The 18,122-nt window shown below is 36.4% G+C and overlaps 1 protein-coding gene across 16 annotated transcripts in view; it reads left to right on the plus strand.

The window, feature by feature from the left end:
- Usp54 (ubiquitin specific peptidase 54) overlaps positions 1-18,122 on the plus strand; it is a 128,938-nt gene that overhangs the window by 38,772 nt on the left and 72,044 nt on the right. For 4 of the 16 annotated variants that reach the window (XM_046419833.2, XM_046419841.2, XM_058577925.1 and 1 more), the window contains exon 1: positions 17,246-18,078. In XM_046419833.2, coding sequence (XP_046275789.1) covers positions 17,932-18,078 — 147 coding nt within the window. In that variant the 5' untranslated portion in view covers positions 17,246-17,931. Of the gene's footprint in view, positions 1-2,225; positions 2,245-17,243; positions 18,079-18,122 lie in introns of those variants that run through there. The other 12 variants (XM_046419831.2, XM_058577921.1, XM_046419832.2 and 9 more) reach the window with 8 other exon arrangements.

The following is an 18,122-nucleotide window of genomic DNA, read 5'->3' on the forward strand; positions in this document are numbered from 1 at the left end:
ACTGAGGAGTGGTTCTTTAGATGTCTTTTTTCCTTTGGTATGCTCTGTCAACTTCCCAGTCATGTGCTTGCTCTCTCATACTGGAATTGCTTGTGCCATTCAGTACCAGTGTTATCCCAGCAGATATGAGTCAAACTGGTGCTGTCATTGCCTTTCTGTCCTATTTTCCACTTGTTGATACAGGCATCATACTTTCATTATTTGTGCTGAAATAACTTGAGTACCGATGTGCTCATGATTTTTAAATAACGCATAGTTAAAATCAAGTATTAAATTTAAAAAAAGCATTCCTTAATGGTTTAAAAATTAGAAAAATAATTCTGCTTCTAAGTTTTTGAACCAGAGTGTTATATAAGACAATTTTATGGAATTCATGGTTATAATTTTGCTACTTAGGAGCCTAATAAGTTGCTATCAAAACTCTTTTCCTTTACCTGTTGTGACTTTGCCTCTATTGGCTATGTAGTTGAGAAAGAATGCCCTGTTTTTTCTACTAACTATAAAGGAGAGTGTCTTTCTTCCATTCTTTCATAGATCTTTTAGAAAAACAAAGTATGATTTGATTGATTGATTGATTGATTGATTGATTTTTGTACTGGGGATTGAACTCAGGGGCACTCAACCACTGAGCCACATCCCCAGCCCTATTTTTTTTTTTTTTTAAAGTATTCGGCGGACACAACATCTTTGTTTTGTATGTGGTGCTGAGGATCGAACCTGGGCCGCATGCATGCCAGGCAAGCGCCATACCGCTTGAGCCACATCTCCAGCCCCCCAGCCCTATTTTGTATTTTATTTCAAGACAGGGTCTCACTGAGTTGCTTTAGATCCTCCTGCCTTAGCCTCCCAAGCTGCTAGGATTACAGGTGTGTGCCACCACACCTGGCTATTTTTTTAAATTTCTGTTTATTAAAATTTTTTTGTAGTTGTAGATGGACAGAATGCCTTTATTTTATTTGTTTTTATTTTTATGTGGTGCTATGGATTGAACCCAGTGCCTCACAGGTGCTAGGCAAGCTTTCTGCCACTGAGCTATGACCTAGCCCCTGATTTAGGTTTGATAAGTATGATTTAGGCAGGAGATTCAGGGAAGAACTAGAGAGGTGATTGGTTATACCTATAACTGAGTTATCTCTAAACTGAAACAGGGAGTTTGTTATATTTCACAATACTTAGTTCTTCATTTACTTTTTTTACTTAACAGGTATCGAGTGTTAGGCAGTGTAACTTTCTATACTACATTTTAATAAAATACTTATGTACTAGTTAATTACTGATTAATGAAGTTCCTAGTAGGGAAAGATGAGGAATGGTATTTAAAAAGATAATCCTTTGGGAAATAAATTAATATAAATGGTTACTTCTTCCTAATGAGGTAAGATTATTAGTCCTTGTTACTATAAGTTTCTGTCTTCAAAGTTTGTTGAGGGGAAGAGATTGCTCGTATTAGGTAGGACTGGGATGATGGGATGGGGAGGAGATAGCATTCCTTATTTAGCAAAATGCTGGGCATATACACGAAACCATTCTTTTTGTGTATTTTAAGAGTAGTGATAGAAGAGGATAAAATTGTGCGTTGGAAAAGATTGTGGAAGGATGTTCAAAACCGAGGAGTTTAGATTATATTTTGTCACTGAAGTTTTTTCTTTCTTTCCTTTTTTTTGTACCAGGGATTGAACCCAGAGGCACTTAACCACTAAGCCATATCCCCAACCTTTTTTTCTATTACTATTTTGAGACACAGGGTCTCACTAAGTTGCTTAGGGCCTTGGTAAATTGCTGAGGCTATCCTTGAAATTTCCATCCTCCTGCCTCAGCCTCCTGAGCCACTGGAATTATAGGCATGTACCATTGTGCCAGGCATCACTGAAGTTTTCTGAGTTAAATGTGATTGATCAAAGTTTGCTTTTGGCAATACTCTATAGATAGGATTAGAGAGGAGGGAATAGTTAGGGAGTTATTACAATAGTTTAGGCAAATTGTATTGTGATTGCATTGTTTTTAGATTACATTTTCCCGTTTTCGTAGTATTTGGGTTTGTACTGTACATGATTATTTATTCTTTTTTTTGTACCAGGGACTGAAGCCATGTAAGCTTAACCATTGAGCAACATCCCCAGCCCTTTTTATTTTTTATTTTGATACAGAGTCTCACTAAGTTGCTTAGAGCCTTGCTATGTTGCTGAGGCTGGCCTCAAACTTGCAATCCTCCTGCCTCAGTCTCCCAAGTCGCTGGAGTTACAGGTTTGTGCCATTATGCTAGCTTAGAAGCTGAACTTTTAACTGCTATGTTCTTTTTGCTACCATGCTGCCTCCTATAGAGGTGGGAAATTTTCTACATAGCTCTGGAGCTGTACCTCTCACTTCTTAGTTCTTATATTTGTCAGTTTTAACAAAGTGAAAATGTCTTTTGTTTTTATTTTTTCTTCATCTTGTTTCAGATAAATTGGTTATTAACATTTTTCTAAGTGCTTTAATAGGAAAAGTAATGCTTTCTGTCCTTTATCAACATATAGTTCATATTGTACATGATATAATAATTTAAAGATGCCAAAGTCTAACACTTAGGAAATTGTTTGAGTTGAATAATCTTCACTGGGGAGTTTAAGATAACCAGCTCATAAACCAACAAATACCTTCACTTTTTTTTTTTTAAATGGCTATAATATGGTTATCTCTCTTTTCTTTCTTTCTATTTTTTAGTACTGGGGATTGAATTCTGGGACCCCACTATGCTACATCCCCATCCCTTTCAAAAATTTTTTTGTTAGTACCCAATTTTATTGTTACAACCAATTTTTATTTACAGAATATAAATCTTTTAAAAAAGATACATTGCTTTATTTAATCAATGGTAAAAAGAATAAGTAGTTACCTTCTGATTTTTATTTCGAGACAGGACCTCATTAAATTGCCAAGCTGGCTTTGAACTTGTGATCTCTTTTCTCAGCCTCTCCAGTAGCTGGGATTGTAGGCATGAGCCACTGTGTCCACCATGTCTCTATTTCCAAGCTCGAGTCAGAAACAAAAAAAATATTGATTATAGGGGCTGGGGTTGTGGCTCAGTGGTAGCGCAATTGCCTGGCATGTGTGACGTACTGAGTTTGATTCTCAGCACCGCATATAAATAAATAAAAAATAAAGGTCTATCAATAACCCCCCCCAAAAAAAAATCTTAAAAAAATATTGATTCCATTACAAAAAGTTATTAGTATTTCAAGCTAGATATGGACTTTTGTGGACTTATTTATCTATTTATTTATTTATTTTTGGTATCAGGTTGAACCCAGGAGCACTTAACCACTGAACCATATCTCACTTCCTTTTTTTCTTTCTTAACTTTTAATATTGAGACAGTTCTCACTAAATTGCTTAGGGCTTTGCTAGGTTGCTGAGTCTGGCTTTGAACTTGGGATCTTCCTGTCTTAGCCTCCTGAGCTGCTGGGATTATAGGCACAAGCCAGTGGCCCAGCTTGTGGACTATTTTATTTAAGGAGAGTCAGAATTTATTAGGATGTTGGGATTGGTTGTTTTAGGTACTTATCCCTTTAAACAAAAAGTTTTTTTCTTTCAGTTATACTTATTATATCCAAACTTTGTAGAGCAATGCTCTTAAGGAATATACATTATAGGCCATGTATATGAATAACTGAAACATGAAGTAACATGTGAATTTGTAGTGTAAGCTCCACATGCACTGAGAAAACAAGAGGAATGTAATAGATTTTGAAATTGGAAAGGTGATAGAGAAGACCTGGGATGCCCCCTCCCACTCCACCCATTTCCTTCCTTTTCTCCCCTCCTCTTTCTCCTCCTCTTCACTCCCTCCCCCCCTCCTCTTTTTTAAAATTTTTGTACAGGGGATTGAACTCAAGTGCACTCAGCTACTGAGCCACATCCCCAGCCCTATTTTGTATTTAATTTAGAGACAGGGTCTCCTTGAGTTGCTTAGCACCTCGATTTTGCTGAGGCTGGCTTTGGCTTAGGCTGGCTTTGGCTGAGGCTGGCTGGTGATCCTTCTGCCTCAGCCTCACAGCCGCTAGGATTATAGGTGTGCGTTGAACCCGGCACCTTCCTTCTTTATTATTATTATTTTTTATTTTCAGACACAGAGTCTCCCTATGTTGTCCAGGTTAATCTTGAACTCTTAGGCTCAAGTGATCTTCCTACCTCAGCTGGGGAGGCTGAGGTCTTTTGATACAGCTATTTTTATAGGATAGGTATCATTTTTAACAAGAGGAAGTGGAGAAGAAAGGCATTCAAGATAGAGGTCATATTAGAGCAAAAGCAATGAGAACATAGAGTCCAGCATGTATTCAATATATGGAAAGGAGTCTTCTTTACCTGGAGGTGGAGTATGAGTGAGAAGCAATAGATTCAAAGGTGGTGAGGATCAGAACTTTAGTAGCAACAGTGAGAATAAAATGAAAGGAAATAGAAATCCAGTGAAATAACTCTTATCAATAAGTGAGTGAGTAGAAGATGATCCTGGAAATGGTGGTAAATGTGGTCCAGTGGTGCAGAGGTGGTAAGGATCTGAACCTTAGCAGTGACAATGAGAGTAAAATGAAATGAAAGGAAATAGTAATCTAATGAAATTTGATCAGTGAATAATTGAGTAGATGATGAAGCTGGAAATGATGGTAAGGTCCAATGATTCTCAAGTTTTGTGCCAGTACAAGACATTCTTTTTCTTTTTTTGAGACATGGTCTTGTTAAGTTGCTTAGGACCTTGCTAAATTGCTGAAGCTGGCCTTGAAATTGTGATCCTCTTGTCTCAGCCTCCCTAGCTGCTGGAATTACACCAGCATCTGGCCAGTACCAGACGTTTTTAATTTCATTTTATAAATTAGGAATTAATTTTATTGACAGAATATGTTAGTATCAAAAATAAGGACTGGGGATGTAGCTCAGTGATAGAATGCTTGTTTAGCATGTGCAAGGCCTGGGTTTGATCTTTAGCACTGAAAAGAAAAGGCAATATAGGGACTGGGGCTATAGATCCATCTAGCACACTCAAGGCCCTGGGTTCGATCCCAAGCACTGCTAAAGGGAGGAGGGACCTCCCTGATAGAAAAATTTCAATAGTGGGCCAAGGTTGTGCCTTAGTGGTAGAGTGCTTGCCTAGCATGTGTGAGGCACTGGGTTTGATTCCCAGCACCACATAAAAATAAACAAATAAAATAAAGATATTGTGTCCATATACAACTAAAAAACTAAAAGAAAGAAAAATTGCAATTGTGGCACGAGTCTATAAGATCTGTCAAAATAGGTTCAGTTGACTCTTTTTTTTTTAGTTTGCTATTTGTTCATGTTTTTGTTCTGCTAGCAGTAGACTAAGCAGATAAGAATAAAATCATGAGAGAAACTTATGAAAAATCCATCTATTTATCTCCACATGAATTAAGCTCTGAGGAAAAAAAAAAACTGGGAGGGAGAGCAATCTCACTGAGTTGCTGAGTGATTTATTTGTACAATTTAAAATTTCTTTATTTTGAACCAATTTTGGACTTATAAGTTCCAAATATAGTACAGAACATTTTCGTATATTCTTCACCTAGCTTCTTCTAATGTTATTGTCTTTTGCTTTTAACTTTTATTTTATTTATTTATTTTTTATGTGGTGCTGAGGATAAAACCCAGTGCCTCACACATGTCAGGCAAGTATTCTACCACTGAGCCACAACCCAGCCCCGTTACTGTCTTAAATAACCATAGTACAAAGATCAGAACCAAGAAATTAATATTGGTACAATAATATTATTTAATTATATTGAAAACCTTTTTTGAATTTTACCAGTTTGTCCACCATTGTTCTTTTTCTGTCCTAGTGTCTTACCTAGGATTACTCATTGCATTATAGGTGTTTTTTGTCCTTAGTCTCTTGTATTTTGTGAGACTTTTCTGGAGAACACTGATTATTTTGTCAAATAAACCTTAATATGGATTTGTCTGTTTTCTCATGATTGGACTGAGATTATGTTGTTTAGGTAAGAATACCACAGAAAGAGTTACATCTTTTTTATTGCATCATATCATGGCATTCATAATATCAGTATTTATATCATTGTTGATTTTTAACATTGATCACTTGGTTAAGGTGGTTTCTGTTGTGTTTCTCCACTATAAAGTTACCGTCTTGTAGTCAATAAATATCTTAGTGGAGGTATTTTGATATTACATTTGCTTAAATGTTATATAGTTCTCTGTACAAGGAATTAGTTTTATCTACTCATGAGCTTCTTTTAGTCATTGTAAAGTAAGTTCCCTGAAAAGATCTATCCTCTTCTAAGCGTTCTGCATATAATACCTGGTTTCATCAAAGGGCCCCCAGATTTTGCAGGAATAAATCTTGTTTAGTCTTTATTGATCTTAGTCCCATTTATCATGTAGTCTCCTGTGCTATAGATCTCTGGACCTCATTTACCCTACTGCCGGGCTCCTCCTGACTCAATGTCCTTCCAGGCCTCATCTCCCTTGATGCCCAAGCCAGTTTCATTTGAATGACTATTTTTGGCTTTTTTAGAAATACAGGCTAAAAGAAGCTGACTTTGTTGGTGGGGAATACGGGGGTGGGGGGAGGATATTGGGGTGGCTATAACTGGAGTCCAGTTTATTATTTAGGCCCGAGAAAAATGATAATAGACTGTACGGTACTGTGTATACTTACTGTGTAGTATCCCCGTGGACTTTGGATCCTTTGTAGAAATACTGTAGCCACAAAGAATTCAGAATCTAAATACAAAATGAACATCATAATTTAGATCTATGTTATACTAGCAAAATTTATTTAGTGAATAACATATTAGGTACTTATTTGATTAATAAAATATAAATTTATAAGTATTACTGAATTCAAAGTGGCTTTTTGAATTATGTAATTTCTCATGTAACATATACTATAAAAGCCTAATTTCTGTAATATGGAAAGATTCAGATTTTCTGTGGTCTGAAGCTTATATAGTTCAGCCCCCCTCCCCTTTTTTTCCAGTACAGGGTATTGAATTAAGTGCCTCATATATACTAGGCAAGTGCTGTACCACTGAAATATATTCCCAACCCTTATCAAATTTCATTTTGAATCAGAATCTAGCTAGGCCGCCCAGACTGGCCTTGAACATGTGATCTTCCTGCCTTTGCCTCCTTAGTAGCTGGGATTGCTGGCATGTGCCACCACACCTTGCTCAGGGAGTCCTCTTTAAAGGGAAAAAAAAAAAAGATAATTAAATATTAGGCCTAGCATGCTCCAGGCCCTGGGTTTGATCCTTATTATTGCCATACATACATATATACATTCATACTTGCATACATTAAAAAAAAAAAAAAGATATTGGGCTTTGAGGGCCTGTGCAAGGGAGAAGCCCTGAAGCTTAAACTTCATTAGTGTCTTTAAGTGTGGGGGTAAGTGTGCCTTTAAGTGTGGGGCCTTGCAGTAAAGATTGGGGCCACTGTTTTTCATCATCACGCAGGAAAAGATTTTTGGTTTGCTTACAAGAGGCCAGCATTTTTCAGATTTGGTTTGCTCATAAGAGGCCAGTGTTTTTCAGCTAACTTAGTACTTCTACTATACAAGGAAATAGGTAATAATGATGGAATTTTTCCTTCCCAAATTCGCCTTCTACCTTCCAAGAAGTTTACCTGATATTAGGGACAACACAGTAATGACCAACAAAGTAATACAGGGTGTTTTGAAGTCATAAATCCCAGTAACTAGGTAGTAATGATAATTAAGTATGAGAATTTATGAACAAGTTTATTTATGTAGAGTTTATTCAGTAATAGTAAAATATAGGTTGCTGTATCTTTTTTAGAGTTAAAAGCAACAGTGATAAGACTATACGATAGACTTTCTTTTCTTTCCACCTATGATTGATTACTCTGTACATTTTTGAAATTTACCAGAAACAAGTAAAAATGGATAAGGATAATGATAGTTTCTGCAGAAAGACTTTGGTAGTAAGCAATAATTTATTCCAGAGGCTGCTTCAGGATACTATGAGCCTTTTGGCTGCTACTGCTACAGCCAGAGCAAAATCAGTCAGGCAATAGGCTGTGGAACAGTTTTAATTTAAATTTGGATAAATTTGCATAGCAACTTAGTTGCCATTTTCAGGTGGTAGAAATTCTTTATTTTTTTAATTTTATCTTTTTATTTTTTGGTACTGGAAGTTGAACTAGGGGCATCTTAGCCACTGAGACACATTCTAATCCTTTTTATTTATTTTGAGACAGTGTCTCCCTAAGTTGCTTAGGTCCTTGCTAAATTGATGAGGCTGGCCTTGATCTTCTTGCCTCAGCCTCCTAAGCTGCTGGAGTTACAGCCATGTGCCACCATGCCTAGTTTATTTTATTATTTTTTAAAAAATGCATAATACATAATAATTGGGTTTATTTTGACATAATTGTGTCCCCAGTGCCTCCTCTTTTCCTTCCTTCCTCCCTCCCCCTATTTCCCTTCCTCTACTCTAGCATTCTTCTATTTATTTATAAGTGGGTGGTGTTCTTAAGCATCACATAATTGGCATAAAAACCAAGCAAGATTCTATATTAAAAACTTCTATATGAACAACTTTAGGAACAAATTGGACAAATAATATGTATTTAGTTTTTTTTTTTGTTGTTGTTTGTTTGTTTGTTTGTTTGTTTGGTCTAGTAACTAAAGGTAGTGCTCCTGACTGCATTTGCACAGAACTATCTCACTAGAATTTCAAAATGTGATATCCCTTCAAGTATTTATATTGATAATGAGGAATGCCTAAAATTTTAACTGAGTCACATTAATATTAGAATATCTTGCCTTATAAGATGAAGAGATAGTATGGAAAGTTTAAAATATATATATTTAGAATTATTCTTTTTAATTAGAATTGCAGTTTATAAATAGATGGGTTATATGGCAAATAAAAGAAACTATAAAATCCTGTGATAATAATCAAGAATTAGAATATATCATTGTTGGCTTCTGACCTTCACATATTCCCCATTCTCAGATGGGGTGGTATATAGCCCCTAATTGTCTGAGAGTAGAGAAGAGAGAGGTACCTGGAAACATTGGTATATTAGAAACATTAATTGCCCTTAAAATTAGGTAAATTTAGGAGTTCAGAAATGGGAGAAATCCCTTCAGGCTTGGTTGGTCAAGGAAGGTTTCACAAAGAAACTGTATTACCTAGAGGGGAGGAAGGATAATGAGCAGCCCAAGTAGGTAAAACAGAATTAATGAGGTCATAAAAATGAAAAAAACACATTCAGAAGAAAGTTTACGTAGGGAAACAGGAGAAAAATAGAAAAGGTAAGTTAAGGCCAGATTGTGTTATTGAAGATCAGATTAAAAGTTCAAACATTTTCTGTAGAGGAGGGACCTGGGAAAGTTTTTTGTTGAAGATTGAACCCAGGTGTGTTTTACCACTGAGCTACATTTCCACTACCTTTTTATTTTGAGACAGGGTCTTGCTAAATTGCTGAGGCTAGCCTCTAACTTGAGTTGTTCCTGTCATAGCCTCTTGAGTTGCTGGAATTACAGACATGTGCCAATGCACCTAGCTGTTCTTTTTTAATTGATTCTTTAGAATGTGTTTTCCATTTATTTATGTATTTATTTTGGTACTGGGGATTGAACCCAGGGCCACACACATGTAGGCAAACATTCTGCCACATAGATACATCTCCATCCCTTCATCCCTTTAAATCTTTTTTTTTTTTTTTTTTTTTTTTTGAGATAGGGTCTTGTTACTTAGTAACCCAGATGGGCCTTAACTTGCCATACTCCTGTCTCAGCTTTGGTCACAGGCATATGCCAATCTGCCTAGCTAGAATGTGTTTTGCTTTATTTTTTTGGTACTAGGGATTGAAACCAGGGGTACTTAACCACTGAACCATATCTTAGCCCTTTTTATTTTTATTTTATTTTTCAATTTTGATATGGGAACTCCTAATTTTTTTTAAATCTTTGTCAGTTTACATAAAATTCATCTTTTTTTTTTTTTTTGCTGTAGAGTTCTGAGGTTGGTTTTATGTGTGTGTGTATTGCTGTGATTGAACCCAGATCCTCACACATGCTGAGTAAATGCTCTACCACTGAGCTACATCCCTGTCCCAAGTTCTGAGCTTTGCCAAATGCATATAGGTAGTTACATTACCACCATAATTAAGATGTAAAATAATTAAAGGACTAGGGTTGTTTGTGACTTAGTGGTAGAATGCTTGCCTAGTATATGCATAAGATTGTGGGTTCAATATTTGGTACTGCAAAATAAAACAAAACAAAGCATTATAGAACAACTCCAACACTCTTGTACTACCCCTTTGTGATCAGCTCCTTACATCACTTAACTCATGGCTTATTTGTTTTCTGTTACTGTAATTTTGACTTTTCCAAAATGTCATATAAGTGAAATCATACAATATACAGCCATTTTTGCAGTGCTGGGGATGAAACCCAGGGCCTTGCACATGTTAGGCAAGTGCTCTACCACTAAGCTACATCCCTAGCCCCTATTTATTTTTTATTTTGAAACAGTCTTGCTCAGTTGTTGAAGGTCTTGCAGAATTGCTGAGGCTGACCTCAAATTTGGAATCCTCCTGCCTCAGCCTTCCGAGACTCTGAGATTATAAGCATGTACCACCTCTCCTGGTTATATCAGTATTATTTCCTTTTTATGTTACAGAGTAGTCCATTATATGGAGGTATACCATTCACCATGTGTGTTGTTTCTAGTTTTGGGTGATTTTATATAAAAAGCCACTATAAATATTTGTGTATAGGTTTTTGTGTGAATATATGTTTTCATTTCTTTTGGGTAAAATATTTAGGATTGAGACTGCTCAATCATATGTTAAAGGTATATTTAATATTAAGTTAATTAGTAACTACATACTGTGTGATTTTGCATTTCTATCAGCAATTTAGGAGAGTTCCAGTTTCTTTGATTACTATAAGCTCTTGTTATTAGCTGTTTATTTTTTTTGTTTTTGTTTTTGTTTTGAGGTAATGTCTATGTTGCCCAGGTTAACCTTGAACTTCTGGGCTCAAGCAGTTCTCCTTCCTTAACCTCCAGTGGAAGTGGGACTACAATCCCAACCATCATACCTGGCTTAAATAATTAAAAATAATTTTTTTTGGTTGTCGATGGATCTTTATTTATTTATATGTAGTACAGAGAATCGAACCTAGTGCCTCACAAATGCCAGGCAAGCTCTCTACCACTGAGCCATAATCCCAACCCTGGCTTAAATTTTTAATTTTGTGTTGGTCTTTAGTTATTTTAATAAGTGTATAGTATGTTTTTAACTAATAAGTATGTAGTATGTTTTTAATTTCTATTTCCCTAGTTATTCGTAATGTTGAATATCTTTCCATGTGTTTGCTGCCTATCTTTGAAGTGTCTGTTCAGATCTTTTGACCATTTTTTAAAAATTGGGTAGTTTTTCTTATTAAGTTTTGAAAATTTGCTCTCTTTTCCTCTCCCTGCCTCTCCACACACATATGTCATTTTTCTGTCTTGTGATTTGCAAATATTTTCTTTCAATCTTTGACTTGTTTTTATTCTTTCTTTATTTTCTTTTATGGATAATGCTTTTGTTGTTGTATTTAAGGAATTTTTGCCTAAATAAAAGTTATATATTTTTTTCTCCTGCTTTTTTGTAGATTTTATAGTTTTCTGTTTTCAGTTAAAGACTATGATCTATTTCGAGTTGTTTTAGTATAAGATATAGATATAGTGCATGCCTGTAGTCCCAGAGACTCAGGAGGCTAAGCCAAAGATATTGCAAGTTTGAGGTTAGCCTCAGCATTTTAGTAAGACCCTCTCTCAAAAATAAATGAAAAGGACTGGGGATGTAGAGCACTCTTGGGTTCAATCTTCAGTGCTTTTTCTCCCACAAAAAAAGATATACGGTATGAGTCAAGGTTTAGTTGTTTCTTTTTTGTTTTTGTACCTGGGATTGAACTCAAGGGTGCTTAACCACTGAACCACATCCCACAGAGTCTTGCTGTGTTGCCCAGGGTTGCCTCAAACTGGCTATTCTCCTTTGTCAACCTCCCAAGTAACTTGGATTACAGGTGCACCACCACACCCAGTACAAGGTTCAGTTTTGTGCATGTGGGTGTCCCAATTATTCCAATAACATTTGTTGAATGTGCTTTCTTCATTAAATTGTCTTGTTTCCTTCATCAAAAATCAGTTGACCAAGCCAGGCATGGTGACACATGCCTGTAATGCCAGCAACTCAGGAGGCCGAGCCCATCTCAAAATTGAAAAAATAAAAAGAATTGGGATATAGCTCAGTGGTAAACCACTCCTGGGTTCAATCCCCAGTACCAAAAAAGAAAAAAAAAAAAAAACCGATCCTGGCCTGGGCTATTTAACAACATCTTGTCACAGAATTTAAAAAAAGGCGGGAGAGGGTTGCTGGGGATGTAGCCAAGAGGCAGAGTGCTTGCTTAGTATATGTGGGGCCTTGAGTTCAGTCTCCAGTCAGGGGTAGGACAGGGAGGCTATCTTTATGTGGTTGTCTTTTTTTCTTTTTTACAGAGAGAGAGAGAGAGAGAGAGAGAGAGAGAGAGAGAGAGAGAGAGGGAGATTTTTAAAAATATTTGTTTTCAGTTTTAGGTGGACACAACATCTTTATTTTATTTGTATGTGTTGCTGAGGTTCGAACCCAGCGCCCCACGCATGCCAAGCGAGCGCGTTACTGCTTGAGCCACATCCCCAACCCCTGTGGTTGTCTTTAAAGGGAAAAGAACTCATGAAAAAGAAATATTTGAAAAGCAGTAACAATATAATAATTTATATAGCCATTACTGAATGTCAGACATTAACACTTTGCATATATTGACTCATTTAAATCCTCACAATAACCTTTAAGATACTATAGATATCATTTGGAATTATTGATGTGTGGAGTATATCAAGGAACTCAGGTAACTGGGCTATTGATTTACCAATATAGGTGTCTTTTTCTTTTTTTCTTTTCTGGGCAGTGCTGGGATTAAACCCAGTGTCTCAGGCATGAAAGGCAATTGCTCTACCACTTAACTGTATATATCCACAACCTTTACAAATATGGCTTCTTGAGTAAATTGCTGTTTAGAGTACTAGAAACTAGAAGTGTGAAAAACTTCTGGTTAAACTCTTTGTATATCTCAGTATTGTGTGTCTGACTTTCTAATGTTTGGGTTACTATTAGCTTTAAAAAAAAAAAAATACTCCCCCAACCCCCAGTGCTGGGGATTGAACTTTGTGTACATGGTAGACAAGAATTACATGTCCAGCCTTACTTCCAGCTTTAATTACTCACAATGGGACTACTGTCTCTTCTTTAGAAACTGATATACTGTTCATGGTTTTTCCATTTGATCATTGATGAATTGAACCTGGTAATTTTTTGTAGGCCTTCTTAAATGTACTCCTTTTCCTTATAATAGGCTCAATTGTTTGCCTTTTAAAGTTAAGCTTCATATTTTAAAAATAATTGTGAAATTCAGTTCTTTCTCCTAGAATGTAGTTTGTTAACATATTATTCATACTTTGTGAGACCAATTATGCAATTATTTTTATGCAATTAGAAAATATATCCTTGGTAGGTTACAACTTTCTGGTATTCTGAGGTTCCCAAAACAAAATTTATCTTTCTTTCTACCTCTAGTCATTGGGGCTCATTCATTCAGTGAACTCATTATTTATTCTTTGTTTTCAAATTTGCCAATACTGTCATTCTTCTGCATCAGATCTCAACCACTATATGTAATAGATATTCTGCCTCTGTTTTACAGACCCAGAAAACTAAGTTCAGGGTATTTAGTAATTTGTATGGGATTATACCACATAGTAAAAATGTGGAAATTGAACCTTGTCTTCTGTCTTCAAGTTTAGCTGTAAGTCTTCTTTGTGTTGTATTAGTCTTCATCATTTGCTTTTTACAACAACTTGACCTTATACTGTATTTTGAGCGTTCTCTCCCTCCCTCCCTCCGTCTCTCTTTTTTTTCTTTTAATTTTTTTAGTTGTAGTTGGACACAATACCTTTATTTTATTTATTTTTATGTGGTGCTGAGGATCAAACTCAGTGCCTCACATGTGCATTCTACCGCTGAGCCACAACCCCAGCCCCTCTTTTTTCTTTTTTTAAATGGCTTTATTGTGCATCTTTAAGTACCGACCCCCCTGCCCTTTTTTTTTGTGGTGCTGGGAGTTGAACCCAGGGCCTCGTGCATGTGAGGCAAGCTCTCTACCAACTGAGCTATATCTCCAGCACCCCCACCTCTTTTTCTTAAAATATTTATTTTTTAGTTGTAGTTGGACACAATACCTTATTTATTTTTATGTGGTGCTGAGGATTGAACCCAGGGCCTTGCACATGCTAGGTAAGCACTCTACCACTGAGCCACAACCCCAGCTCTCTCTATCTCTTTTTGAGATGAAGTCTTGCTATGCTGCCCAAGCTGGCCTTGTGCTCTTGGGGATCCTCCTGCCTCAGCCTCCCAATTAGCTGGGAATCCTAGGTGTACCACGCTTGGCTCTGAGCTCTACCTTTCATGGAAATAGTATTCAAGCTTCATTCCATTTTATTTTACCCTCATACTTTTTTGTTCTTGTCTTTTTCTTTTTTTGTATAGAAATCTCTCTGTGTGTATGTGTAAAAGTATTTCCTTCCTTTCTGAATCATTTGAAAGTGAGTTGCAGACATGCTTTTTTATCCTGGAATACTTCAGTTTTGCCTGAAAAATTCCTTTTAAGAGCAGATTTTTAGAGCTATATAGATTGAACTGTAACTTACTTGCTCATATATCTTCAGTAGATGGCACTGGAGAACAATTATGCTATTTGGTGCTGGACCTAGAGCTGAACATTTCATTTCAAGTGAAATGTTTTTGTCATCGGTATTTATCTAGACCATTTTTACTGACTCTCCTGCCTGTTTTCTTTTTGGCTCTCACCGCTAGTTTCTGACACACCTAGAGCAAGTGTGAGAACTTATTACCTTACCCTACATAATGCTACCATTCAGAACCTAAGAATCCTTTTTCTGCTACTGTCTTTTCCCCTTTGCTCCCAGTACTCAGGTGTGTGTCATAGGGCAGGCTGAGTTTCAGTAAGCTCTTAATGTGGATACTGGAAACCCCATCTGCCTGCCAAGTTCTTTTGGCTCTAAGCAAAGTAGAGGCTTGGTACTTGTCATTCCTTTGCAGCAGTTCAGCTGAAGGAATGCTGTACAGCTTGTTTAAAGATCCTTAGTGGCCTTGAGTGGGGTGTGAATAAGGGTGTGTGTAGAGATGTGAGGGTCTTATAATCTGTGTGGGAGATGTGGCTTCTTTCTCCGTGTCACATAAATCAGTAGGCACATGGTAGACAAGTGCTCTAACATTGAGTTACATCTCCAGTCTTACTTTTAGCTTTAATCACTTGTAATGGGACTACTGTACCTTTTTTTTTTTTTTTGAGAGAGAGAGAGAGAATTTTTTAATATTTATTTTTTAGTTTTCGGCGGACACATCTTTGTTTGTATGTGGTGCTGAGGATCGAACCCGGGCCGCACGCGTGCCAGGCGAGCGCGCTACCGCTTGAGCCACATTCCCAGCCCTACTGTACTTTCTTTAGAAATTGAAATACTGCTCATGTTTTTTTCCATCTGAATCATTGATGAACTGATCCTGGTCATGAGTGCCTCCTTATGATCAGCACTGTGATAGAAGATTTTGGAATAGTATAATAAAATACATAATTGACAGTGCATAGTGAAAACAATTCTGGCTCTGCCACATACTAGCTTTGAATTGGGCAATTTAATGTCTTTAAGCCTCACTTTATTCTTCTGTAAAATTGAACTATTAATATCTACCTGATAGGGCTATTGTGAAGATTAAATGAAGAAGTATATAGTGTTTAGCATATGTCTGACACTGTTATTATTGTGTTTCATGTAGTCATATTCAAGACATATGACTGATACCATATAAAACAAATGGAGTAATAAAACACAGCGAATAATATGACAGTATGGTGTATAATCAAATCCTTTGTGATGTGTGACGATTATAAATAGTCTGGGAATTTAGAGAAGAGAAGGAACAGTTTTGTGCAACTATCTAATATTCTTGTGAGTTTTTCCTCTGGACTTGCTATGGACAATTTTAGGTTCTTTCCTAGAATGTGATTAAAATGTTAAAGCTTTTTTTTTTTTTAAAGTGGTGCACACAGTGGGAATGAAGCGAGAAATTTGAATAACTTTAGAAATTTATCACTTAATGTTTTCATTTTTTTTCTTATGTGGATATGCAGGTAATAGGAAATCTTAAAAGCTAGAGATTAGATGATTTCCTTCCAGGAAAGGTGTTTGCTTTGATATTATTCACTGTTGCTTCATGGGCATTTTAGTTGAAAACTATAGTTGGCCTCAGTGAGCCCTTCTGGTATAATCTAAGGATTAAATCATTTGTTACTCAAATTATCTCTCTGATCCTCTGTCAGAAATCATTGAATAAAAAAAAAAATCAATCAATCAAACAGAGGATGGGAGGAGATTTAGTTCTGTTGGACGTGGTGTTAAGAAATGTGGTTTACAGCTGGGATTGTGGCTCAGCAATAGAGCGCTCACCTACCATGTGTGAGGCCCTGGGTTCGATCTTTAGCACCACATAAAAATAAATAAATAAAGATATTGCGTCCAACTACAACTAAAAAATAAATATTAAAAAAAATGTGGTTTACTTACCAAGAATGTTTCTCTGAGATGCGACATCTTTACTCAAAACAAGAGTCCAGATAGCTAACTTATCCCTCCCACCTTTAGAGTTTTTCAAAACCATACACATGGAAAACACTTTTTAAAAAGTGCTTTACTCCAAACATCCAAAAGAAATGTAATTCTAGTTTGGAGTGTGCTTACCTAATGATTTTTTTGTTTGTTTTATTTTTGTTAGCCTGATTCTGGAACATTTGTATCTTTAAATTTTTATTCATATCAACTCATCAACTTTCTTTTCCTTCAAGAAAATTTCAGAGAGGTTTCCCAAGAAAATAAAACTGTTTATACCATTTTTTTTTTTTTTTTAACATTTGAGTGTTTCTCTTTTTTTGCTGCTGCTGGTACGGTTTTTTTTTTTTTTTTCCCCTTTTTCTTTTTTGGCATTGTTTGCCAAGGTTTCAAGTTTATAGTGAGAGGTGAGGCAACGTTGATCTTGGCAGAACAGTGCAAAGCCAGTAAAGTCATTAAGTGACGCAAGCTTTTGATTTTTTTTTTTTCCCCTTTCTGTTGAAGCTCTCTGGCACAGCTGGCTATTCTAGTTCCAGAAGAAAAGAAACATTCTGAAGATCTGGTTGGGAAGCTAGAAGAAATTTAGGGCACATTAAAAAGAAGCAACAGAGAATAACAACAACAAAAATTCTTAGCTTTGTGAGATATTTGTCAGTTGTTCAGAAATTGAGTTTTTGCAGTAGAGGATGATGGGACAAGGCCGTGGAGGGCAAGGAGGGTTATGTTGGATTCCTGCTTATCTGTCTGCCTCTCCTTCCAGTTGGAAAAAATCTTCAGTCCATAAGAAGCATTGTAAACAAGACTGAAGAACATGTCTTTCCCTGATTTTGGATGCTGCTGGAGTTGAGGATTACGTCCATTTCACCAGGACTTTTTGGAGGAAGTTCAAGAAAAATAGAAAGAAGCAATACTAAAGAACTTCTCTACATTAATCCTGTGCTTTGTTACACTTTGGACAGTGGGGCAAGTGAGGGATAGCACCATCATCTGGACCTAGAGGCTACATGAATTCCTTGAACTACATATTTGATGTTTGGAAATTTATAAAGTCAAAGTGTTTCAACATAAACTCACCAAGTTCTGGATTCTCTATCTTTTGAGGATTTCAGCAGATAAAATTTACCTGCCCAAAAGATACAAAGCCTTCTCTGTGTTTTCAAGCTAAATGTGAACAGTTATGTCTTGGAAAAGAAATTATTTTTCAGGGGGCCGTGGCAGTGTCCAAGGGATGTTTGCACCTCGAAGCTCAACCTCCATAGCCCCCAGCAAAGGCCTCAGCAATGAGCCAGGGCAAAATAGCTGCTTCCTCAATAGTGCCCTGCAGGTAAGAGTAATTTTTTAATTTTTAGTGAATGTTAAGTTTTTGTT

Source organism: Marmota monax, unplaced genomic scaffold, assembly GCF_021218885.2.
Source record: "Marmota monax isolate L192 unplaced genomic scaffold, Marmota_monax_Labrador192_F-V1.1 WCK01_AAM20220418_F8-fsc00019, whole genome shotgun sequence".
NCBI lineage: Eukaryota > Metazoa > Chordata > Mammalia > Rodentia > Sciuridae > Marmota > Marmota monax.